General features: G+C 36.3%; 1 protein-coding gene across 1 annotated transcript; it reads left to right on the top strand.

Annotated features, from left to right (window-relative positions):
* LOC145694251 (uncharacterized) lies at positions 1-27,275 on the top strand. The gene is made up of 4 exons (XM_081770351.1): positions 1-534; positions 6,428-6,600; positions 15,322-15,461; positions 27,170-27,275. Exons 1-3 carry the CDS (start codon positions 258-260, stop codon positions 15,418-15,420), a joined length of 549 nt encoding a protein of 182 aa, XP_081626477.1. The 5' UTR covers positions 1-257; the 3' UTR covers positions 15,421-15,461; positions 27,170-27,275.
* Positions 27,276-27,954: the final 679 nt, after the last annotated feature.

Raw genomic sequence — 27,954 nt, 5'->3', positions numbered from 1 at the left:
ATGGGCTATTTATGTATGCTGTGATATTTTCAGTTGAAACATGGGCTGATCCTGAAATACGAATTTAATTATTAGTGGACATTGAGATACAATATAAAGGAATGTTCCTTGCCGGCCTGGCATCATTGGAATTTTCGTATGTTTCTGTGTCGTGCGTGTGTATTTTTTCAAATTTTAAAAATTTTATTCTGAGTGTTATGCAGGATTTATACTGTACCAATTATTATCCGGCGAAGTAAAGTAAAGGAAAATAATGTATGAAGCTTAAATACTATCACGTTAAGCTGTGTGAAGCGAAGAGTTATCTAAAAGAAGGAATCATGTATTCTCCGACTTCTGATACGAGATCTATAGGGAAGTTAATGGATCGATTCAGAAGCTATGCAGGTACTGAAAATACTTTTCCGAATAGACCTATAGCCACAAAGCTAAATTTTGACGACACATTCGACCTCTTAAATAAAAGGAAAGGGGATAGTGATGGCCAAAGACAATTATGGAAAAAGAAAAAGGAAGAACCATCAGCAGAGGAAGGTAGATATCGACGTTGAAGATATTTTCGATAAAGTATCTTGTGAGCATAAAGTGTAAAGTTAATGTGAACTGAAATGAGTCTGAGAAAGCAAACTATAGATTAGTCTATTCCGTGCAGTTTTACTATCCGGATCCATAGTGTATGCAGTAGTAGGAGTAACAGTAGAAAGGTTAGAAGCTCCCCCCCAGGGATTCGTTGGGTTCTTTTCTCAACATAAAATGGGCAAATTAAACACTTTCCAAAATTTTTCTGTACATTTTACAATGTGTGGATCCGTATAGTAAAACTGCACCGTCTTTTCTGTTCTAATTTGAGGTTCCTGATTGTAAGGGCCAGGCTTGGGGAATAAAATGTGGGGTCAATTACATAAGGCGAGAATAAAATTAATCGCAATGTACAGAATAATCTGGGATATAGTATACAACAGGTCCTCAACATTTCCCGAGGACTCACGAAGTTCAGTATTTTACGGATTATTCATTGAGGGCCTAGGAACTTGAAAATGGGGTAACAAAGCGATTTTCATTTACTTATCGACTGAAACTTGAACATGACATACCACCATTTCTATACGTGGTGCAAGAGTTTGAACTATCCTCGAGTACGGTGCACTTTATGTACGCCTCTGTAGTGCCCTTGTACTTTATATTTCACTATGTGTGTGTGGGAGGGAAAAGGGACTTGAACGCATATTGCATGTCTTGTGCTCGTGGATAGTTCTTACTGTTGCATTACGTACAAACGGGATGGTATTTCATGTAGAAGTTGTAATAGCACACATAAGAAACGCAGATCACGGTGTACTCATACTGCATATTCCAGTGTGAGTACAACATGATCTGGGTTTCTTATGTGTTCTATTACCACTTGTACATGACATACCACCATTTCTGTACGTGGTGCAAGAGTAAGAACTATCCTCGAGTACGGAATACGATGAGGAGCTGTTGTATACTATTACCTTTTTTTTTTTTTTTTTAAGGTTGATAAACTAACCCAAAGTGGAGATGAGTTGTCAGAATACAGCAGCAGTAATGTATTAACGTATACTGCGCTATTCTATTTTAGGTCAGATACTGACAATATTTATGTTAACTTATTTAATCGGACAATTCACTGTTTACTAGCTTAGAGAGTATTTTCAAAGTGAAGAGCTACATTTCTCGAAGCAGATTCAGTCTAGGAAGGCCTTAGCTTTGTGCGAATAAATATAGTGTCGTAGAGTTCGGATATACACCATGCTACAGTTCAAAATGGCCCGTGCTATGTGGGAACTAGCAAGCACTAGTGCTGTCTGAATCAGAACGGTAAAGGTAGAGGAAGCAGCAAAGTGTAGGTGCGACTGCGAGTAAAGAGTGATATTGAAAAATAGAACAATTTACATATTTCTCCTGTACATTTTAATGGTTTATTCTCGCATATAAGAAGCAATTAAGAAGTTGTCTTTTACTGGAACATTGCCTTCATAATTTGAGTTCATGGTGGCTTCTTTGTGCAGTATGTAAATACAAGCGTATACTTTGAATCAGGGTGGATTGATTTAAATCAGTCTGATTTAAATCAAATTCCGAAATAATTTAAAGTGAAAATAAGTAAAGTCTCGTTTCTGTTCTGTTATTCCGATTTTATGGAAGATGATAATCATAATACAATGAGACTCAAATGTACAGTATGTACAGCTTTGAAAACAAGTGCCATGCAGAGGATGATTAGGGAAAATCCCGTTTTGAACGGGTAACAGGGCAATCCTATTTTCTTCTCTTCGTAACATAGGGTTTATATTGTAAATCGTTAGCTATTCCAACGGGGAAATCACCATCGACATTTAAGACGAAGATTCTTTTGTGTGCGCGTCTATATATTTGTTCCCAGATAATACGGCGTATTTAGAAGTGTCCTATCTCTCTCCGTTTTTTATTTTTTTATTTTTTTGTTGTTTTGTTTAGACTTTATAACTTTAGGCAAAATTTATGTATTTCGTGCCGCAAGCTAGTTACAATTTACTTTAAAACATGCTCCAGCCAAATATCAGTGACTTTTGAGGAAAAAAGTGTCACTTTAATAAGCGTTGCTGTACTTTTTCCTTAACGCTTAAACTTTTAAATTATATCACCTATTTTTAGGTGATAGGATAAAATCTTTATTATTCGATTAAAAAAGTACCAATAAAGCTTTTTACTTCGTTTTTTCAAGATTGAAGGAATTGTAGAGCACGTTACATATGCTTTCACTTCTCTCTGCGTCGAGACATAGGATGTGAGGACGTCATAAATTTAAAAGAAAAAAATATTTTTTGTGCCTATTTTTATTATTTTTTGCCGGGCCTACATTTTGCATTCAGAATACTGAAATTCTGCACACTCGTTCAGTGCACCCTTAGTATTTTTCAGATGATTTCAGATCTCTGCGTGAAAACAGGGGGGTCCAGAGGGGCGAAAATGTAAAAAAAAAAAAAGATATTTTTAACAAAAAATAGCTTTCTTCGCGATTTCCCCGCCTAAGATGGAGACATATGAATGGTACGATCTGAAAGGCTGTTCTGTTCCGAAGAGAATGATGTACGAACCATGATGTTAGGATAAATAGGGATGTTTCAGTAAACTTTTACCTGAGATCATGTTTTATACGGAAATCTGGGGTATTCAGGAATATTATTTTTCGCGGGCTTACTTTTGTATCTAGAAGTTTGAAATTTTGGACACTCATTCACTTCACCCCTTAGTATTTTTCAGATTTGTTTCAGATTGTTGCCTTTAAACACAGGCGGTACAGAGGGGTAAAAAGTAAAAAAAAGGGATATTTCTTAACAGAAAATCCGTTTTTTCGTGATTTTCCAGCCCCAGATAGCCTACACGATGGACACATTTGAATGGTGCCGTTTGAAACTGTTTTATTCTAGGATAAATAAGATGTCTGAGGAAATTTTTATATTACATCCGTGTCATCTGGGGTATGGTGAGGATGTTCTTAGCTGATTGTTAAATATTTTTCCCGCCCTTATTATTCAAGATAGAAGCTTGAAATCTTATACACACATTTAGTACACCCTTAGTATTTAACAGTTGATTTTGAGATCTTTGCGTTAACACAAGGGAGTCCAGAGGGGATCAAAATTTGAAAAAAAAAAATCAGAAAAAATCCCGACATCTCTCAAAATTTTCCGCTTCAGGGACATGATAGGGAAAATGTGAGTGTTACCGTTTTAAAGGCTGTTCTATTCTGAAGAGAATGAGGTATGAACCATCATCCTAGGATAAATACTGATGATGCTTGACTGAAAGTCTATAATTTACCAAAAAAGCCATAATTTAAAGCTAAGAAACATTGTTTGGGATTGATATAGGTTAACGATTGGGGATTAATTCACAATTCAACCCCAATACTTTCACTTAAATGGCATAATTGGCATTTAATACTACGGTAATTTGTAATGCTTTTTCTTCAGTTCGCGAGTTGTATTATACGAGGAAAAAGATTTGATTTAAATCAAAAAAATCGATTTAAATAAAAAAATCATAAAAAATGATTTAAAAAAAATCATGATTTTTTTCTACCCTGCTTTGAATTACGTTTTAAAACTTACACGTCAGATTACGATTTTCATCTGATTATTTCATCCATATTCACATTCCTTATATTTTGATTACTTATATACATTCTTGAACAGAGTCAAATTTTAACTTTCCGGGATGAGCGCTGTAGTAATTTATGGCAGAACGAGCGGATGTATTTTTTGTAACAGTAGAGGTTATACAACTTGATTTTAATTTGTATTGTAATGTATTTGTTTTAGTTTATATTTACGTGGGAATGTACTATTTTAGGAGAGCAGTGTGTAATTAACAGGGTTGGCTGGTTTAAACCAGCTGTTTTTTTCAAAAAAACCAACTGGTTTAAACCAAAAAAAAAAAAGAAAGAAAAAAACGAAAAATGCTTTAAATCGTGTGAACTTCATGGTGACGTTTCCACATATCAAACCATCCGCATTACATTTATCTACTTTCCACCCTTTAATCAAGGGGTCCGGGTTTAATTCTCGGTCGAACCACAACACATCTTTCAAGTGTAAACCAAGTAGCGATTCGAGGTGTCCCACTAAGCAGGAGTCCTCTCCGTGATAAACTTGGTATTTCATAAGGATGTTAAGCCTAAACACACGAAATGAAACCAAATGATATATTTCTACTTGAATGAATGCCTGTTGTTTTATAAAGAAGCCAAGGTTGCTTAAATATATTGATAGAAATTGCCAAATTTATCAAGTGCCTACGTAGCTTCCAACATCAGCTTGGATTTGACTTGGTTTTAATTTTATTGAATGATATATACATACCAAATTTGTAATTTAATACCTCAATTTTAGCGTAGTGATTATGATCCGTTGACCTTAAAATTTTACATACAGATACATGTAAAGTAATAACAGGATTTTCCTAATGGCTAAGGCGGGAGTTTCCCGATTTATATATAATTCTAGGTATAATGTTTTTACTTGTGTAACTGTTTGTCTTTTTGTCCTTCTGAAATTACTGTTGACAATTATATTAACAAGTACAACCATGTAAAGATCAGTACAACGTATTTTTATCAGAAGTCCTTCGTGAGTGAGTCGGCAATCGCATTTGTGACCAATTAGTCCCGGTTTCGTGTCCAAATGGACAATTTCTCTTGGATGTAAGTCGAGAAGCGGTTTGGATTCTGCTTTAAGCTTGTGACCCCTTCCAGCATAACCTTGTTGTTGCATAATAACACCAAGGGGAAACAAACTAATTTCTGTCCATATTTAATATGAATACATAGAGTAAATTATTTAAACCAAAAAACTGGTTTAAACAAACAAAAAAAAAAAAAGTTTAAACCTCCCCCCCCGAAAAGTTTTTTCAATAAAACCATGGTTTTCGCCAACCCTGGTAATTAATAACAATATATGATGATTTTAGTCTTTACGTAATCATTAGCTTACGCGCATACGCACCCTCGCTGACGCACTTATTCCTTACGGACGCAACTTCACGCTGCCCCATTCCTTGTTGCGCTCCTGTCCTGACTCGGTTATGTAGTATTTGTAGTTTTTAGTGGCAACCACATACCCATGTTGGTTGGTGTTTATATCACAACCGTTTCAATGGCATTCCTTCGAACGCGTATTTACACCCGTAACAAGTAAGCCTTCCTAAAGTGTATTTCGTCCAGTAATATAACTCTTCCCGTAAGAAATACTTTAGTTGCTGAGACTGAATTTACTGATCAAAGATTTGAAATGTGATGAATTTGAGTATGTGGAGCTAGGACAGTACTTTATACTTTTACTTGTTATCTGGCGTATATTGTCTTTCACTTTGAGTTCTGTTATTATGCTGAATAAAATTAACAAGTCAAAATACAGATATAGGCGTAGTAACAATGCAGAACGGGCTGTTCTTTTTATATTTTTTAAATATATATATACAAGGAAGGGAGTTTCCATAAGTGATGACAAATTATTGTTGTGTTTGATCTAGTTACGCATCGTGGTTTTAGTTGTTAATTATAGAAACGAGCGTAGCGAATCTTCTACAATTCGACTCGATCGGCATTTGTTTATTTGTTTTTCGTTTGTTCTATGTTAATTATCGTAAAAGTTAAAATGAAAACGCGGCGTGTGTCTTTCTTCAACTGTCGGAAATAATTTTATTGTTTGGGGTTGTAAAACTTCAAATGAAACGTTTGTTTTATATCTTATGTCATGTAGTCTAAAGAAGACGTGGGGATCACGGTGGGTCATTTGTAGAATGCTTACTTCTGGTGCGTTGGGTAAGCAGGTCACAATACTTCCTTGAGAATTCTTACATATTTATACAGAAAGCAAATTTAGGAAAATGATAATATTTATTTTTATTATTATATTTTCAGTTTTAGCTGAAAGGTTAGAAACAGCGGAAATGGAACTAGCTAGTTGTCATGCGAGGAACAAAGTGATGGAATGCAACATGAGGGATCTTAAGACGTCGAAAGAAGAAATGGAATGTAAGCTGAAGCAAGAAAGACAAGCTCTAAAAATAGAAAGGGATCATGATAAAGAAAAGGTGAGTGAACTATGTATGTTCAGATAACGTTCCATAGTTATACTCTTTATGCTAAACGAGATGGATGAAGAATGAACGTAAATAATTAAGAAATTACATTTTTGTACTCTCCCGCAGGGAATCGAACGTGAGACTACGTGCCCGAAATGCACACATACTAGTAACTAGATCAGCGGGCAGTACTATGTATTTTCAGATTACGATATTCATTTCTTCTTTTTGTATTAGAACAAGTGTAATTTGTCAGTTAATTACGTTACACAGACACAGTTTATTCAACTGAGTGTGAAATTGGGGGGTGGAGGGACTGTAGGCACGGTATTAAATAGTAGATCTCTCAATGCACCTAGTTCGATCCTAGAGTATGTGAGTTTATGATGGACAACGTGATAAACGTGAATTTTCTTTTTCCTTTCACAGTTTCTTTTCACCAATTCTTTCATCAGTATTCCTAGTTCGATCCTAGACTATGTGAGTTTATGATGGACAACCTCATGAGCGTGAGTTTTCTTTTTACCGATTCTTTCATCAATATCCCTACTTCGATCCTAGGCTGTGTGAGTTTATGATGGACAACGTGATGAGCGTGAGTTTTCTTTTTCCCTCCACATTTTCTTTCACCAATTCTTTCATCAGCATCCCTAGTTCGATCCTAGGCTGTGCGAGTTTATGATGAACAACGTGATGAGCGTGAGCCGCAGCTTGAGGCGTGAGCGTGAGCTTTGGCTAAAAGTGTAAGAGGGCAAGTCAAAAAAGACTTGGACTGATTTTTTTCCCGGCAGTTCTGTTAACGCTGGAGCTTCATAGTTTGGCATACAAGTAGGGTGGGTCTTGCTGTGCATATATATAAAATGTTGTTAAGGAATCATTGCATGTTTGGTAACCACGACTTTTTATTGCAGGTGATGTTCTGCGCCGCCTCTAGAAGTCGCCTGTAGAAGAAATGGAGTCATTACGAGATAAACAATTTGCAGCTATACGGTTCTGCTATCGCCTGGGGAAAAGTGCAACAGAAACTCTAGGAATGTTGAGAGCAGCCTACAAAGATGACACTCTGCCACGAAGTACCGTGTTCTGGTAGTTCAAAGAGTTTAAAGAGGGCCGAATGACAATCACGAAAGCTGGTGGACCAGGTGTATCAGCGTCAGCTGTTACTGAGGTGAACATTAACACGGCAGCAGTCATTGTTAGAGAAGATCGCCGCATCAGTATCGACGATCTGGCAGCTGCACTACGCATATCTCATGGCAGTGCCTTCAAAATTTTGCATGACCACCTCCACATGAGCCGAGTGTGTGCGCGATGGATTCCGCTACTCCTGACACCAGAGCAGAATGCCGTTCGAGTGGAGACTTGCAGGGAGCTGTTGCAAAGGTTTGAGGATGGTGGAGACGCCTACCGCACCGTGCGACTTTTTTCTGTTCCCTGCCCTAAAATCCAGACTGCGTGGACGCCGCTTCTCCGATAATTCCGAGGTTCTGAAGGCATCGGACGCGGTTTTGAAGGACCTCTCAAAGAATGGCCTGCGACACGTGTTTGAGGACTGGAAGACTCGAATGAAAAAGTGCATTCAAATGGGCGGGGACTACTTTGAAAAGGATCATGTGCCTGTTGCTGAGTAATAATAAATTGCCTAGAAAAAAAATCAGTCCAAGTGTTTCTTGACTAGCCCTCGTAATTGGTTTCTTTCTTTACCAAAGTTTTACATTTAATTCACATAATAATGCCGAGTGAGCGTTAGCGAGTGGAGACGGGTTAGTGCCCCGCAGGGCACGTTGTTTTCTGTTTTTATTACAGCTAAATGGGAAGACGTTCCTGTGTTCTAGAAGATTGCTGCCTTCTTGGTTATGTCACTAACCGTTAGAGTAAACAATATAACTTTCTCCATGTTTCTTTATATTAGTATATATCAGGGTTGGCAAAAACCATGGTTTTTATTGAAAAAAAAACTGTTTTTTGGTTTAAACCAGGTTTGTTTGGTTTAAATAATTTGCTCTATATATTCATATTATATATGGACAGAAATAAGTTTTTTTTTCATCCTGATGTTATTATGCAACAACCGGGTTATGCTGGAAGGGGTCACATAAGCTTAAAGCGGAATAAAAACCGCTTCTCGAGTTACATCCGAGAGAAATTGTCCTCCATTTGAACTCGGAACCAGGACTAATTGGCCACAAATTCGATACGTCTGCCGACTTACTCACGAAGGAATCCTGATTAGAAAAATACGTTGAACTGATCTTTACATGCTTCTTGATATAATTGTCAAGAGTAATTTCGGAAGAGCAAAAAGATAAACAGTTGCACAAGTAAAACTAATATAGAGAATTACATATGGACAATTTCTAAGTACTACGGAGTACAGAACTAACTTAGTTCAAGTTAGTTAACAATGACTTTTATTGGTCCAAATTAAAGAAATACAACGACTTAATTTGCATATCAGTAAGAAAAGTGAATAAAGATACGTATTATTTGAGTCCACTTTGGCTCAGACTCATTTATACATAAATAGATACCAAAAATAGTTCTCATTTCACTAAATGCCTCTCGTGGGGTCTGTATGACCCCCCCACACACACACAAAGTACGGCATTTCGAAGTATTTTATCAATAGTAAACATTGAAACAAAACAATATTTAGAATTTTTCTTTGATTGCAATTACATAACAATAATAACAACTTCAAAAAAAATCACAAACATTTATAAACTTTAAAAAAAAGAAATTGCTTTTGTAGTATAATCTTTTTGAGTAATGAATGGGGAATTCAGGTCTGAATATAACACGAATAATATATGGGAGTGAAACGTGATAACCCACAAATGTGTGTTCATCGAGATTTTACAGACACTTACACTTTTACGAACATTTTTCGTTTTTTGGTTTAAACCAGTTGGTTTTTCTGAAAAAACCAGCTGGTTTAAACCACCTTGGTTTAAACCAGCCAACCCTGGTATATATATAGGGTGTAAAAAAATTTAAAGCATCAAACCTACTGAGGTGATTTGTCACATCAGAGCAAAGGAATAGTTCATATGGACCTGTGGTAAAAAGTCCATACTTTCGAAGCTATAGACTGTCGAAGACATAAGAAAATAAACTTTAAAAATCTATAGCTTCAGTGTGGGACCGAGCGCAGTCAAGGAAGACATCACTTAAGAACTAGTATGTGCCCTATTCAGATACCCATGTTTCTGCGGTGGTTGCGTATCAATAGACAGTTTATGAGCACTTCAACTTTTCTGAGTATTCCTCAACTGGCTCTATAAAAATTAATGTGTAAGTGCCGCAAGATTCTGAAATATGGATATTTGGATAGGGCACGTAGTAGCTCTTAAGTAATGTGTTGACTCGACTGGGATCGGTCTCACAGTAGTGGAACTCTGGACCTCTAAATTTCCTTTTCCCACGTTTTCGGCAGCCTGTAACTATAGACGTTTGACCACGGGTCCATATGAACTTTTTTTTTTCTTTTCGTGTGCAGAGTAAGAATTAAATGATAACTTAGTTGCTGGTAATCGAATTTCGGTTAAAACTTCGCTAGAAGTCGTGTAGCCACTTACTGGAGCTAGTAACCGAGTAGTACTCAGTGATACTACACTTTGCCTTTTCCTGGATTACTATAGTACGGAAGGTATAACGTCGTTGCTTTCCCGTGAAAAGTTGTAGTGACGTTTATGAGGAGTGGCCAGCTTGGTTAAACGTGGCTCCCTGAGCGCAGTGAATGGTGGCTGGTGATTTGCTATCCTCTTACCACACCCCCAGTGACGAGCAGGTCCAAGTGCGGGAAGCCAATGACGCTATACCTTCTGACCTTTAGTTACCAAGAAAATTGTCAGAAGGTGTTAACCAACTTACTTGGTTACATTAAGCAAAAGGAATAACAGCTGTACAGTTTTGCGGTAAAAATAGCCGTCTCGTCTTTGTAATTGCTCATTGCACTTAATTATTGCCGGTACTTGGGCTGTTATAGACAATTAGTTATTTTAACCCCTCTTCCTTGGTTGCAGGACTCAGTTATTCAGGATAAATTAACACGTCTCAATTGATCTTTCTTTTCGAGTATCGAAATTCTTATATAATATTAAATTAGCTGCAGTATGGGATATTTCGAAGTAAATTTTTCTTTTCACAGTATGAAACATCCTCAGATATGCTAGTTGTCATTGTCGTGTATGCGATGCCCTAACCAATTAAAGTAGTGTACACTAATTACGGCTCTCGATTAATTTAATCGTGTGGTTGGCGTAATCATAAATATATTCATCTTTATTAAAAATTAGTTGCTATATAGATGTATATGTAGTATATAAGCGAATTTTAAAGGGAAATGTAGACATAGTAACTCCCACAGGACTTTTTTACAGGGGGAAGTGGGCAAAATGACCGACATACAAGCAAAGACGCGGATACAAATACCTAGAACCACATAATATTTAATGTAAAAAAACAATTATTACAACTCACTGCTAACTTCACTAACTGTTGTGTGTGAATAAAAAAAATTAGCATATTTTAATACTAATTAGAAAAATCCATTGCTAAAGCAAGTGCTCCCTGCAGCGGGCGGCTATGGTTACAGAATACAGTTTTAGTGTTATTGATACTTCGTAAATGAAATCCTCATTTAGTTGGGCGAGGAATCTAGAATACAATAGTGCTATGATAAAGAAAAGAGTAAGTTTTTATATTTTAGGATGTTTTGTATTTGTAACCTGTTTTTTCCGAAAGTATATTCTCCTTTAGAACAACTTAACTCTGTGCTTCAGAAGTGCAGAAGTACAACTCTTATGTAAATCAGGCGCAAATATATGTATTGAAAATTGAAAGTAAAGATTACCATGAAAAAAATCAATGATAGAACGACAATGCGAAAAATACGAACCAACCAGTGCTAGATAGCCACTGAAAAGCACGAATATTATTAACACAGTGAGCACAAGGGCGTAGCAGGATGAGCTGGGTGTGCTTCCGTATGGAGCGGGCATGTCAGCGACGGTGGATATGCACGTAACCGAGGGTAGTGTAAAAATTTTATATCCCATACAACTATGCCTTACATCTAATAGAGCTTTACTTCACTCCTGTGGTTCTGCATCATCACTTTACATAATGCATTGAGTTCATAATAGCTTCCTTACGAAGTACTATGCATTACGTATTACGTATTTCTACCTATGATAAATATTATAATAGATTAAGGTTCCGATATATAGTTACATGTAGATTGCTATTGCAAAATGAATCAACATATAAATAACATAAATAATGGTTTGCGCCTTCCATTTCAACTCAGCCAAAAAAAGTACCATTACCATCTCAGATATTGTTGAAACTTTTATTTATAGCAACTAGACATGTTTTTTAAATGACCCGTACTTTTTCTTGTCGGAAAAGATTTTCCCGCCAAGTAATGGGCCATCAAAACGGGAAGTACAATTTACGAATTTTAGAGGACGTGGAAAATGGTAAACTTCGTAGCCTCATCATTCAGCTATGGAGACAGATAGTTATAATTCTTGTTGTGGTATGTACACTCATGACAAAAATTATTGTCGCATGTCTATAAATATGTTGTTGTAGGAATATAATTTGATAACGAATTCGTCCGGTATTTCTTATAATGTTAGTATGTGTATAATCGGGAAAGACGATGTATGTGGCAAATTTCATGTTAAAAGAGCAGTAAATAAGAACAATAAAAGGAAAATAAAACTTTCTTGTCCATTTAGCAACATTTTGTTTTACTCATTCTAATTTTCGTGTTTGTAATTCTTTTCTTCTGAAATTTACTACGAATATACATTTCCCGATTATACATGTAGTATCAGTATTAATAGTACCCTGCAAAATCATTATCAAATTATATTCTTACAAGAAGACAGTTATAGATATGCGACAATCATTTTGGACATGAGTGTACATAGGGATATAAATAAAATATATTTTATTATAGTTTGGTTTGCGTATGCGTATCTTTTGGTATATAAATTAACAAATGAACATAAGTTTATCTCTAAAGTCGAAGTTTGCGTCGAGCACTTCCGGTTCGAATTTTAAAATTCTATTTAATGGTTGGTAAGACCTAGTTACGCGCTTCTCGAAAAAAAAAATTGTATTGCTTGTGTGTGTAACCGTCTTCTCGCAAAAAAATTCGAGAAACCGTCAAATTTTCAAAAATCACCTTTCTCGAAATCACCATAATTTAAAATCCTGAAATGTTGTCAAATTGTTCAATTTTACATGAATAATAAACACCCCAAATAGCATTGTCGACCAATGCTTCATGAATGAACTACAGCCTCTTGAAGTTAGCAAAGTTTTATTAACTTCAATATCACCGTTGGCAATACTGAAAACACTGGAAGTGCAACAATTTGATGAGGTTTGTGGTTCACATTCATTAAATAAAGAATAAAAGTTTCTCCTGGCTCCTTTTTATTATTTTGGTCAAAAAGGCTCTCTCAAATAATAAGATGAGCCTCCCCTTCTCCGTTTTCTTAAACCGATGTAACCTGAGGTGTAAATTACGATTACGAAACAAAGTTTCACTGATTTTTTCCGCTCGGAAGTAATTATTTGCTTACTTAGTGTCTTCTTCGCTAATAGCATGTAACCATGGCAGATGCTCCAATAGGTGTAGGTGCACTCACAACTCGTAGCACGTTTTCGATAGTCACAAAACACTTATATTCTCTTCTCTTATTCACTTCTGGAAACCTGTACCCTGTTGAAGGTGCATGTGGAAACAAAGAAAAGATAATGAAATGAAATCTTGGGAATTTTACGTCCCACGTTTATGCCGGTTAGGCTAAAGGAGACAGCGATTATGAGAAATGAGTGAAATGGCGGAATGAAGAAAGTGAGAGGAAACGGGAGAACCCCGAAAAACCCACCAGCACGGTGTTTGTCCACCTCAAAGTCCACACGGCGCGAGCTGGGATCGAACCAAGGACCCCAAGCACCGGAGGTGAACGCTCAACCACTGAGCCACAGCGCCTCCTGGAAACACAAAAAACACTGCAATTTCATGTAATATTTGATTTATTGATAATATTTCTGCTATCCATCACTGGTTATTATATATGTATGTAACAAAAGTTAATTTTTGCAAATTTCTTTAATCTACACTTTGAATTGCAGAAGCTCGATTTCGGGGAAAGCATGAAGTTAGTCCATAGTGACCCGTTACTGCCATAAAAGCCAAAGATGACTTCGGTAAATACCAGTTACCGGTCGCACACTTTCCCACTTTTTTTTTTTTTAATTGTCGAATTCGGTTTTTGGCAACAAGACGAGAGTAATACCCGGAGTTGGTACTTGCACTATACTCACGAATTTTTCTGCTGGTTTAATACTGTGAATCTGTTTTTCGTTTTCCCGTGTTGCCAAATTCTTTTCCCCCCTCTCCCCAATACGTCGCAGAGACCCTTACCACGGCCGGTTTCACTGAAAAGCCACTGCTTTATCGGACCTGTCTGCATCTTGGACATCTGAAAGCAATTTTTAAAGTGGAATGCAGCACCATCAGAAATCACTGAAACGGTTTATTAAATTGTAGACACTTATTTTCACGTACTCGAACTTTTTTCTATAACGCATATTTTCGCTTTTCTTCGAGTATTTTTAGAATCTTATTCATGGCTATGAGTACGAGCCGAATCGTGTGTTTTGTCATCGCTTATTACGGCAAAACTGTCAGTTGTTTCATAATAATATATCACTCCCGTAAAGGAGATTTGCTCGTTTCTCCAGTGATCACTCTGAACTTCCCTTTGCAGAATAATAGTCCAATTTAAGCGAAGTCCACATGCAGTAAAATAGAATTTTTATCTTGAAATTTTACACGGTGCTTTGCGGTAGCATTTTTTTCCACTTTCATTGTTGCAAACTGTGACTTCAAAGTTAACGAAAGTTCGTTAACTTAAAAAGGCTGTAGTTCATTCATGAAGCATTGGTCGAGAATGCTATTTGGTGTGTTTATTATTCATGTACAGTTGAACCATCTGACATAATTTAAGAATTTGAAATTATGATGTTTTCGAGAAAATGACGATTTTTGAAAATTTGACGATTTCTGGAATTTTTTGCGATAAAACGGTTGCACACAGAAGCGATACTTTTTTTGGGGGGAGCGGGTAACTAGGTCTTACCAACCGTGAAAACATAATTTAAAATTCGAACCGGAAGTGCTCGAAAAAAAGCATAAACTTCGACTTTTCACATAAACTTACGTTCATTTGTTAATTTATGTACTTAAAGATACGCATGCGCAAACCAAACTATAATAAAATATAGTTTATTCATATCCCTATGTGCATACCACAACAAGAATTATAACTCTACATGTCTCCATTGCTGAATTGTGAGGCTCCGAATTTGACCATTTTGCACGTTTTCTACAATTCACGAATTGTACTCCCCGTCCTTGATGGCCCATTACTTAGTGGGAATTTTTTTTCGACAAAAAAAAGGCCCCTTAAAAACATGTCTAGTTCCTATTAAAAAAAGTTTGAACAATATCGGAGATGACGATGGTACAATTTTATTATTTATTTATTTATTTATTTTTGCCTCAATTGGAACTCAGATATCTAATTTAAGTTAAAAACAATGTACATTTCTCATTAATTTTTAGTTACTATAAAGATGTGACTTAAAATTTGTAAATACTGTACATATTTTAATTTTTTGCATTTTCTTTTTCTATAATAGATTATTAAAACACATGGTACAAAATGTAAGAAATGTTTATTAAGCACTGACCTGTTCCGAGAGATCAGAAAAAATGTTTACGAGCTGGTTTTGGAATGAACATAGCTGTTCTTTATGCCATGTATTGGGTAGTTCAGGAAGTGAGTATTTATTGAATGTTTTATTAGTATTATTCGATATGCCCATTAAACCATATGGTTGAGACTATTGTATTGATAGAAAGTTGAGACACCATAATATTAATTAATTTTCATAGAAATAGGCACTAACTATACATTTAAATAGGAAGAATGGGTCAAATAGAATTTACTGTAGGCAGCCAATGACACCCCAAAATAAACGAACTTCTGTTCTTTATAATATATCGAACGTAAAGGAACGATATTGGTTGATTTGGCGCTTTATTGATGCATTTCGAAGGAAAAAAGAGAAGCAGAACACGAGACAATGCTTCAAGAAGATGATCCGCCCAAGAAAAGAAGAAAATTGCCGACGAGAGCTCACGTCGTGGTTCGGATTCCACGTTAATCAGTAGGTTCACGTTTTGTATAGCCTCGCTGTTCACGGGACGTTAAACTCAAAATCAACTGAACTGAAAGAAGAAAATATATTCAAGCTGATAAAAGAATTCGGCGTACAGAATTTTGAAACTGTTGACATTGCAGAATAATGCTGGATTTGGCCCATAATTCCGTCATGGAATGTTAATGTCATGGTAATTGTAACATAAGACAAAGCAAATTATTCAATAGGTATATTAGATTTCACTGTTGTTTCTTTTCCAATTATCTGTGTTGCAGATACGTAGTAATAAGCAGTAATGCAGTGTAATGAATTGCTATGAAGTTATGAATATCCTTTACGTTAGAGATATTGTAAAAATAACTTCACAGAAGTTTACTTTGGGGTGTTGTAGGATGCCTTCAGCAAATTTTATTTTTGCCCAATATAGATTCATGCTGAAAAAAAAATTCTGCAGGTCATTGTCTCCGATTTTCCTGAAATTAGGATATATCATTCTAAAAACAAAATAATTAGACCCATTTTTTTCTGCACTATACAAAAAAAAATATATTAGAACTAAATTAAGCATTTGTTGCAACTGAGACTTTCAATGACTGTTTGCCATGGAATTTTAAAGAAAATGTGGATCAAATTTAACCTTTCCGAACTTCTTACTTTTAGGTTGTGCAGTAATTTTTTGAGTTTTAGTGATATTATTGCCTATTTTTAAGGCTTTTAGTACGTAATCAACCGGTTTCTATTTTTGAAGTACATTATAACCCATTTAAGTAGATTAACCTATTTAGATATACGGCTTTGCGTCCAAACGTCTCGCGCCCAAACGTCCTGCTCCGGTATCACAGGGTGGTATAGGAGCAGAGGGCTGGTGTTATTTATCACTAGCCTTTAAGATATATCTATAAGTGAGCATAGTGAGAAGGACCACATATACTTCTACCTTATTAATTTATACAGTATGGCGCTAAATTCGGTGTACAAAAGCAGAGGGGTGATCCTGAGAGTTAAAAAAATCCAATAAACATAGGGCGGAAACTCCATCGTTTATGTGTTATAGGCTGCTGAAATCATGAAAAAATGAACTTTAAAGGTTCATAGCTCCAAAACTATGGGCCTTACATAGGTCCGGTCAAGACTTCCCTATCCAAAAATGCGTGTTTCAGAATCCTAAGCTGCTTCCATAACAATGTTTATATAGGGAGTTTGACTACGGGCCTATGATATAAAGTACTCTCCAACTACCTCCATAAAAATTGTTGCGTGAGTACCTTAGGATTCTAAAACATGTATTTTTGGATAGAGCACATATTAGTTCCTAAGTGAAGTCTTGACCCGACTTTGGTAGGTCCCATAGTTTTGGAGCTATGGACCTTTAGAATTGATTTTTTCATGTTTTCGGCAGCCTATAACACGTGAACGATGGGCTTCTCGCCCTAAGTTTATTGGAACTTTTTTGTTTGTTTTACTCTGCTTTTGTACGACGAATTTAGCGCCATACTGTAGGTATCGTTAAAAAAATGTAAATATTAAGCTAGGCTTAATCTGCACTTTTTTAAAAAAGTTTATATCTCTATTACTTTATGGCAGGCATGCATATAGCGGAGTTGGGATTTGGGCACCAGAGTCCAGCGGGCAAGCTCTGTGTCGGTTTTCTACATTATTTATTTACAAATACTGAACAAAAATTCAGAATAAATTAAATCTTTTAAAAGTTTTTTCTTTTTAATTCTTTTTAAAGCGAGCTTATCTTCTTTATCTTTTAAGTCGAAGCAGGAAATATAAACCACCGAACGATTTCTGTGTATGAACTCTGTCAAACTCGTAACCCAGCTGAGTTACTTTCCTCCCTTCGCTCAGTACTCCTCATGCATCTACAGTTTCCATTTTCATCCTAAGTTAAGTTTATTGTGTTCTGTAATATCATTATTTTAAGTTTGGATCATAGTTTCAATTCTATATCTACACTATAACTTTATTCAGCGTACCAAATTTGAGTGATATGATACCTCCCAACATGGAGTTATCATGTTGAAAATTTTCGAACGCCCTGTATAATAGTGTAGAATAAAATATAATATATGGTATGTAAGGATGTAATGTTGTCATTTAATTTTCTTGCAATATTAGAAGGTAGGATTAAGTTAGAACGTGCATTAAAATAGGTTAGGATTTTATTTCGTATTTAACGTCTATGTTTTGTTCATTTCTATCTTAATTTCCTATATTTCTTTAATAATATTCTGCTTATTTCTTTTATTTTCATCTGTAGAACGCTTTTCCTATCTCCAAACATTCTGAAAATTCTCCCAAAATTTTCTTTAAAAATTTTATTCTAAAATTATTCTTCATAAAATTCTTTAGAGTTTCAGCCATCTTGATAGAAAATCGTCACGATTCACTCGGTTTTGGTGCATCATCTTCAATCTTGTCTTGTGTGACGTCAGTAGCACAGATTTACAGATTTATTTATAATTGGTCGCTTTCCTTTGAACTCTCTGATAATTAGCTCATCTTCAATCTTCAGACTGTTACGTCACATTCTTGTGGTACTGTAATGGCGTCAGCCTAAGATAGCAATCCTCAGTTACTGCCCGTCAGATATTATCGCCATAAAGGGGTAAAGGAAGCCGCTCCAGAACGGTTTTTTTCCTACAAAAACATCTAAAAAGGTTCGATTGCAAAATTTGCGATATTTTGTGTTATTTGTTGGAACGGAACGGAGCGAGTAGCGAGGGGAATTAGTGAAGCGAAGCAGCCCAATGTTGTAAGTTGTCTGTATGAACTATGGACGGAATCTGATTTCTACATGATTGGATCCTGATTTTTTGGAAGAACCGTGATAGTTAATATATATATTAACTGGTTCAGGTTGGACGGTATATTATAAAGGATGTGAGTGATAGTTGTTTCCTTCTGGAACCAAGAAATTCATCACACAATTTAATAAGAATGGTTAACAGGAACTGGTACTCGTAAGGAGAACCATTGGATTATTCTGGCATATAAACTCATCCGAAATGTAAGTAATGTTTACTCTATTTCTAAAGTGGTTTCAATCGAAGTAACTTGGTATCCTGGATTTATGAATATTTTCTTTTTAACCTCGAAATTCACCAAGTTATACAGTTGGAATATGGTGTTCAGTGAAGCATAATAATATAACTATGTCTTCGTAAATTCCTTTCCCGTAGGATCTATACAATTACTGAGACAATATGTGACGGCTTAGGCTTATCTATAAAGGGGGGGAATAAAAGTAGAACAAAATACTGACGGAATATACATGCGAGTGTAAAATTTTCATTTAGAGTGACCATCTAAATTCCTGTTATTCAAAGAAAGCCTAAATCTTGTGTAAGGCTATATGCAGTATTCTTTATTATTGTTGTGATTTTTTTTATTTGGCTATGCATCATTTGGCTGTCCATTAGAACCAAGCTAGACAAATAGGATACGAATGACATTCTCCGGTATAGAACATATATTCAATATATTTTATTTATTTTTAAAATTTTTTTAACCTTAACGTATCCGTAAAGTATGAGAAAATAAACCGAAGCTGTACTTTGATAAAAGAAGCACGATGGGTCGTTTTGTCACAAGTTTTCGATAGGGGCAATTGGTTTTTCTACACCGTGCGAACATTCATATAATTTTTTTTAAAGTAACAAATTCCCATTAAAGAAATGTGGCCTGGACTGCCAACCAAAGCGTTTTTACGTTATAAACAAACAAATTTGTTGGTGTGAGTGTGTAGTGTGAATGTGTCTTAGGTTAGTGTAGGTTAAGGATTTAGTGATTTCATGTGTATTTTTGTAACAGAATGTGTAGGCAAGAAATGAATAAATATGGAAAAGGGTGCCTAGTAATAGTAGCTGCTGTGAACAGCTAAAACATAAGATTTATGATAATTTTTTAAAAAAAAAAAATGAAAGATACGAATGCCAATGAGAGGCACTTTCTTTGATATAGTCGAGAATAAGTGACTATTAATAAAGGTATTAAATATTGGGAATATGTAAAATAAATCGAAAGCTATGAGAGTATGTGTGCATGTAATATTTTAAAATGGTTGGTCACGAATTGTGACACGCACGGTAAAATAGTTCTTTAAAAGTGTAATGCGATGTATTGTTGTGCCCCTAAACTAAATATAAACAGTTTGTATAGAGCTTCGGTGAAACAAGTAAAGCTTCTGGTTGACAATTATGTTTTATTCCATATAACAGAGATACAGTAGAGTAGAAATTTTTATAGTAAAACATGATTTAGTCGAGATCAATAGTGCGTCTTCCTATCAATCCGATAAAAGAATCATCGAAGGAAAAATGATATGAGTGAAACGTTACGGGGAACCCATCAGTGAATGTCACAAATCCTGAGATTTTTTTTATTTACTTTTCAAAATTTTCGAGTTTCTTTCTTTATTTTTTTTTCCGTTGCGCAAACTTCATTTAGATTATACACTTGTAGGGCAGGTCTTCTGAGTTCGATTCTTTCTCCCATGACTATGGAGCGAGTGAGTGCATCCCCGGTTGCGAGCTATTCTTCTGTGATGGCCACATATACTTGTAGCTGGTTAAACTGGTGATATACTCAAACGCACCTTGGTCCCGAGAAAGCGAACATCTGAGAACCACAGTAGACACGAATACACACATAAACAAACAATAGACAATTATTTACTAACAAATTTTGCTACGCCAGCCAGGATGATATCCTACTGATGGAACTTGTGATGTTTCGATTATATCATTCTCAAGGAAGGATGGTCACCAAAAAAAAAAAAAGCGAGTTGAAGAAAGTGGTAAATCTTTATAGATGAGCAGGAATAGTTGCATATTGTCTGAGTAATTGGTAGATCCGGGGAATTTTATGAAAGTTTGTAAAAAAGGAAGAGAAAATATGTCGTGTAAAAAGTTAAGTGAGACCAATCAGTCTGTGGACAAGTATAGTTGTTGTGACGAATTAATAGAAGGAGTAAGCGTGTTTTGTGACGATTGTCAATTGTGGATTCATTCCCAATGCCAGGGATTATCGGAAACGGAAGTCACCGAACTGCAACAAAGTGTGGAACCGTGGTATTGCAAATATTGTACTGTAAAACGCGCGGCACAGGTAGATTTGCCGGCGTCCAATGGAGAAATGTATTTCCTCCGCAGGTGACCGAGGTAGAAAATGATACTGTAGTGCAGGAATTGGTAGAGTCACAGTCCACGTCTAACTTAGCTGAACTTTTACAGCAATTTACTCAAACATTAAGTCTAAAATTTGATCAGAAATTTGGTAATGTTAGTACTCAGTTAGAACAAGTCAATGCTAATATGAACAATCAGTTAGTACAAGTTAATGCTAATGTGAATACTAGATTCGAAAATGTAAACTTTGCGTTAGGGCAGATAAATGACAGATTTTCTAAAGTAACTGATAGTATTCAGGATCTCAATAATCGGTTTGAACAGTTTAAGTTAGAGACAAATACCATTATCACAGAGAAGTTCGAACGTGTAAGTAAAGACGTGGAGGAGGTACGTCAAGACGTCCAGGACCTTCAGTCCACTTTCACAAATTATCGCGAAACAATGGATGAGCGCGTAACGGGTGTGGGAAAGGAGTTGCGTCTGTCGGAATGCACCGTGAATCGTAGATGTGACTCTCTAGCTAAGGAAATTTCACGTCTCGAATCACAACAAAAAGACGACTATCGGCAACTTGAGATCAAAGTACAGACACTTACGAACCGCGTCATGAATAGAGTACCTAAGGGAAATAGGAAACGTTTGCATACTGGATCCGTTGATTCAGATGGCTCAGATTCTGATGCTTTAGTGGAGGTTCCAGTATCTTCGGTTGGGGAAACTGCAACCATCACTACAGTGACGGTGTCAGGGTGCCTGTCAATGGCCAGGGATGCAATTTGTGGAAATGTCACCCAACTTCCTAGTCACATGCCAAATGAGGTGGTGAGACGGATGAATGAAAGAATTGATGGAAAGAGAAACGAAGGGGTAATTAGTCGCGTTCCTTTAACAAGTGTGACCTGTCTGCCACATCAGTGTTGCCAACTCACGCATGTTCCACTAATGTCAGCTCAGGTTATTCCGAGTGGGATGCGTACGAGCGTTGGAGTTCTGGAGGAGGGGCACAATCATACGGGGACTACCATCTCCGAGAAATCTTCATTAGGTCAAAATTTAAATAATATTGTAACTTTTGGACAAATTTAACCGACGGAAAGGGGCCGCGTATTAGAGTGTGGCACTCCTCAGAACACCAATGGACGTGCGGACACAGCAAACTGCAACAAACATATCAGTATCCGATTGTCAGAAATTCGGAACTTACCCATGTTTACAGGGGAATTCGGACAAGCCAGTTTATTCCTCGAAAACTTGGAACAGACTTTCCAATTGTTAGAGGCTTCTGACCGAGAAAAATTATTATTATTGCCACGTTGTTTGACAGAGGGGGCTAGAGCTTGGTATAAAACGGTCGAAGAACAGATACGAACCTACGATGATTTTGTCCGATTATTCAGGGACAGTTTTCTCTCCTTACGGATGGAGCGCCTACAGAAGAAATTTGTACAAAACATGCGATATGACCGGTCGAAATACCCTCGTTTGAGAGACTTCGCCTGGAAGGTGATAGCGGAGTATTATGCGGTCGTGCATCATCCGGATGAAGGGGAGCTAATCAAAATTCTGCTTGACTGTTTGCCTCCGAATGAGTCTAAGATATTAAGAGCTGTGGAACCCAAATCCACACAACAGTTAATTTTAAAATTAACCGAATTAGAGGGTTATCCAGAACACACTGGAGCTGTGACTGAGAAAAAATGGAGGAAACCTTTCGTACGACGAGTAATGGTCCAAAAGAAGTTTGGAAAAGGAGGGAAACAAACCAAGGAGTCGTCCTCACAAACCGAAGAGACTAAGGAAAAACCTCTGATGAGTAATTCACGAGATTCCTCCAGTACGGAAGAGTGGAAATCACGATATCCTTACAGGAATCGATGGAGGAACGGAAATCACTACAACCGAAATATGAGAGGTCGTGGACCGGGAAGACCGCGGTATGACCCATACCGAGAGGGGCCAGGAGTAACCTATGGCTATGGAAATAGTGGAGAATACGGGAATTACCCAAGTGGATCCCAGGTTTTCCCAAATGGAAATGGAACTTCTGGTGGGATGCGTGCGAGTCTGCCATACGCATCGGGTGTACCACCACCTGAAGGGGGTAGTGTACCCCATACAACACCTTCCCCAGGGGTGAACATGGCGACTGTGGCGGGATCGTGCCCATCTCACCCGACGTTCGCACCAACGTCAGTCGGAAGTCAAACGAATGAAAACTGGACGGGAAATGAATATCGCAGTTCTCAGTAGGAGAGATTGCGAACTGCGAGATGGATTCCTTGACTCCCCAAGAAGAAGAAGAAGACGGTAACGTCACTTTGTGTAAAGTTTCGACCTATCAAAATTCATGTTTGGCGGATAATCTTGTTTTGGATAGTAAACCTTTAGTCAATTCAAAATTGAACGTTTCGAGAGATATAGAAATTTTGGAACATCGCAGAATTGCTCCTGTGTTTTCGATTTGTTTCGTGATCGATTAACGAGAATGTGAGAGTGATGGTGACCGAGGGGTCATTCTCACATACCCGTCACCGACATTACAATGCTCAATTGGTGGTTTATCTGTCATCATCCTGCTTCCCATGGTATTGCCGAAAGAAGGCATCGAGACCTCGAACGGATACTTCGTCTATATTGTCATGATAATCAAGCCAGATGGAGCTATTATCTCAAGGAGGCGCAAGACTTATGCAATCATTCAATGTGCGAATCCCTGGGATGCACTCCGGCGGAGATATTCCTCTCTTACTCAGCTTCTCAGGATTTCAAACGAAATTTCTATTGCCCAAAGGAATCTGAATCCGTACCAGACGACAAGAAATTCGTAATTTCCATACCTGCGGTAAAACCGAAAAAAGAAAGGAAAGAAGAAGAAAAGAAAGGAAAAGATGAGATAAAAGAAGGTTCTCTGGTAATCTTAAAGACCCATTACTTATCATCGGTACCAAAGAAGGTATTCTCAAAATTCATGTTCATATATCTCGGACCATATTTGGTAACGAAACTTTTCAGGAACTCAGCTCAACTTCAAACATTATCAGGAGAGAATATTGGAGTGCAAAGCTACGACAACCTAAAACTTTTTCGATGTTCAGATCTGAAACGACAACAACTTCTTGGCGAGGCAGAGAATCCATGAAAGCTCAAAGGCGTAAATAAAACATTTTAGGATTTTAATTAGGGTAAGAGATTTAGATTAGTATAAATGATGTTTATTTCCTTTTAGCGTAGATAAATGATGTTAGTGTATTCATGATGTAAGAAGAAAAAAAAATTTTTCTTCCAAGGACCGCGGAAGATGATACCTCCCAACATGGAGTTATCATGTTGAAAATTTTCGAACGCCCTGTATAATAGTGTAGAATAAAATATATATGATATGTAAGGATGTAATGTTGTCATTTAATTTTCTTGCAATATTAGAAGGTAGGATTAAGTTAGAACGTGCATTAAAATAGGTTAGGATTTTATTTCGTATTTAACGTCTATGTTTTGTTCATTTCTATCTTAATTTCCTATATTTCTTTAATAATATTCTGCTTATTTCTTTTATTTTCATCTGTAGAACGCTTTTCCTATCTCCAAACATTCTGAAAATTCTCCCAAAATTTTCTTTAAAAATTTTATTCTAAAATTATTCTTCATAAAATTCTTTAGAGTTTCAGCCATCTTGATAGAAAATCGTCACGATTCACTCGGTTTTGGTGCATCATCTTCAATCTTGTCTTGTGTGACGTCAGTAGCACAGATTTACAGATTTATTTATAATTGGTCACTTTCCTTTGAACTCTCTGATAATTAGCTCATCTTCAATCTTCAGACTGTTACGTCACATTCTTGTGGTACTGTAATGGCGTCAGCCTAAGATAGCAATCCTCAGTTACTGCCCGTCAGATATTATCGCCATAAAGTGGTAAAGGAAGCCGCTCCAGAACGGTTTTTTTCCTACAAAAACATCTAAAAAGGTTCGATTGCAAAATTTGCGATATTTTGTGTTATTTGTTGGAACGGAACGGAGCGAGTAGCGAGGGGAATTAGTGAAGCGAAGCAGCCCAATGTTGTAAGTTGTCTGTATGAACTATGGACGGAATCTGATTTCTACATGATTGGATCCTGATTTTTTGGAAGAACCGTGATAGTTAATATATATATTAACTGGTTCAGGTTGGACGGTATATTATAAAGGATGTGAGTGATAGTTGTTTTCTTCTGGAACCAAGAAATTCATCACACAATTTAATAAGAATGGTTAACAGGAACTGGTACTCGTAAGGAGAACCATTGGATTATTCTGGCATATAAACTCATCCGAAATGTAAGTAATGTTTACTCTATTTCTAAAGTGGTTTCAATCGAAGTAACTTGGTATCCTGGATTTATGAATATTTTCTTTTTAACCTCGAAATTCACCAAGTTATACAGTTGGAATATGGTGTTCAGTGAAGCATAATAATATAACTATGTCTTCGTAAATTCCTTTCCCGTAGGATATATACAATTACTGAGACAATATGTGACGGCTTAGGCTTATCTATAAAGGTGAGGAATAAAAGTAGCACAAAATACTGACGGAATATAAATGCGAGTGTAAAATTTTCATTTAGAGTGACCATCTAAATTCCTGTTATTCAAAGAAAGCCTAAATCTTGTGTAAGGCTATATGCAGTATTCTTTATTATTATTGTGATTTTTTTTTATTTGGCTATGCATCATTTGGCTGTCCATTAGAACCAAGCTAGACAAATAGGATACGAATGACGTTCTCCGGTATAGAACATATATTCAATATATTTTATTTATTTTTAAATTTTTTTTAACTTTAACGTATCCGTAAAGTATGAGAAAATAAACCGAAGATGTACTTTGATAAAAAGAAGCACGATGGGTCGTTTTGTCACAAGTTTTCGATAGGGGCAATTGGTTTTTCTACACCGTGCGAACATTCATATAATTTTTTTTTAAAGTAACAAATTCCCATTAAAGAAATGTGGCCTGGACTGCCAACCAAAGCGTTTTTACGTTATAAACAAACAAATTTGTTGGTGTGAGTGTGTAGTGTGAATGTGTCTTAGGTTAGTGTAGGTTAAGGATTTAGTGATTTCATGTGTATTTTTGTAACAGAATGTGTAGGCAAGAAATGAATAAATATGGAAAAGGGTGCCTAGTAATAGTAGCTGCTGTGAACAGCTAAAACATAAGATTTATGATCATTTTTTTTTAAAAAAATGAAAGATACGAATGCCAATGAGAGGCACTTTCCTTGATATAGTCGAGAATAAGTGACTATTAATAAAGGTATTAAATATTGGGAATATGTAAAATAAATCGAAAGCTATGAGAGTATGTGTGCATGTAATATTTTAAAATGGTTGGTCACAAATTGTGACACGCACGGTAAAATAGTTCTTTAAAAGTGTAATGCGATGTATTGTTGTGCCCCTAAACTAAATATAAACAGTTTGTATAGAGCTTCGGTGAAACAAGTAAAGCTTCTGGTTGACAATTATGTTTTATTCCATATAACAGAGATACAGTAGAGTAGAAATTTTTATAGTAAAACATGATTTAGTCGAGATCAATAGTGCGTCTTCCTATCAATCCGATAAAAGAGTCATCGAAGGAAAAATGATATGAGTGAAACGTTACGGGGAACCCATCAGTGAATGTCACAAATCCTGAGATTTTTTTTATTTACTTTTCAAAATTTTCGAGTTTCTTTCTTTTTTTTCCGTTGCGCAAACTTCATTTAGATGATACACTTGTAGGGTAGGTCTTCTGAGTTCGATTCTTTCTTCCATGACTATGGAGCGAGTGAGTGCATCCCCGGTTGCGAGCTATTCTTCTGTGATGGCCACATAGACTTGTAGCTGGTTAAACTGGTGATATACTCAAACGCACCTTGGTCCCGAGAAAGCGAACATCTGAGAACCACAGTAGACACGAATACACACATAAACAAACAATAGAAAATTATTTACTAACAGGTAGTTATTAAGATATTTAGTATATAACTTCCAAAAGTATAGGAAACAATGTTATAATTTTTTTTAATAGCCTGAGGTAAGATAAAAAAACCCGCATAAAACGCTTCGTTTGACTTAACCTTGATTCTGAGATGTATTTCGTTTTTAAAGTTTGTCACACATGCTACAAATAGTAATTTTACAACAATTGGTTTATTTTAGGAGTCCACTGTGTTTGGAGGCTATCAACCGAGATGATTTCAAGGTACACCGCACAGAGGTACTACATAGACGGTACCAAATTTGACCTAAGTAAGGATGAATCCCAGAAAAAGGAAGAAAGGGTTGTAACTCACCTAGCATTTCAGTGTCTTCCTATGTGATAAACTATCATCAGCCTCCCATCATTAGCGCGTGGCTTGCTCAATTTGCAGATTCGACGAAAAACGTTTTATATATAGAGTGTTTGGCATAGAGACATTTAGTATAGGAAGCCCAAAGTTCATAGCGTCAACATAACACCAATTTAAAAATATAGACTGAAGATCTAATTAATTCTTATTGACTGTGATTTTTTTATTGGCGTAGCTCGCTTCGTGTGATGTGTATGGTACTCATTTAAGCTAATTTGCAGGTATATTATGCTTAGTTTTAATTTATGGTAGTTAAATCACACTTCAGATTCTAAAGTAATGTATAATATACCTATTTCGTATCGCTAAATATATTCTTAGATGAAGGTGACAGAGAACTTTTCAAGAAATAGTTTAACTTATTTTGTGTGTGTTGAGGGGAGGAGGGACGTAAGTAAACGCATGATTCTGCTGCTTAGTTTTCGGTGATTGGTACAGTCATCTTCTGAACTACAATACTAGGGTGTGGGGAAGAGTTTGTAAGGTGCAACTCTGTTCGAACTTTTCTTACAAAGTAAGTGTGTTTTTTTATGTTAAATAAAACTTGTTAAAATTGATACACTGATGAGGTGTATATACATTTCAAACTATTGT

This window comes from Thermobia domestica, chromosome 9, assembly GCF_964235325.1.
Source record: "Thermobia domestica chromosome 9, izTheDome1.hap1.1, whole genome shotgun sequence".
Taxonomy (NCBI): Eukaryota; Metazoa; Arthropoda; class Insecta; order Zygentoma; family Lepismatidae; genus Thermobia; species Thermobia domestica.
This window is presented reverse-complemented; position numbering and strand designations above follow the sequence as displayed.

Excerpts from the sequence above, each read along its gene's own strand:
- LOC145694251 (XM_081770351.1), top strand. The coding sequence starts at position 258 with ATGAAGCTTAAATACTATCACGTTAAGCTGTGTGAAGCGAAGAGTTAT. Across the intron at positions 535-6,427 it reads AGAACCATCAGCAGAGGAAG|TTTTAGCTGAAAGGTTAGAA; the intron begins GTAGATATCGAC and ends TTATATTTTCAG. Across the intron at positions 6,601-15,321 it reads GGGATCATGATAAAGAAAAG|ATTATTAAAACACATGGTAC; the intron begins GTGAGTGAACTA and ends TTTCTATAATAG.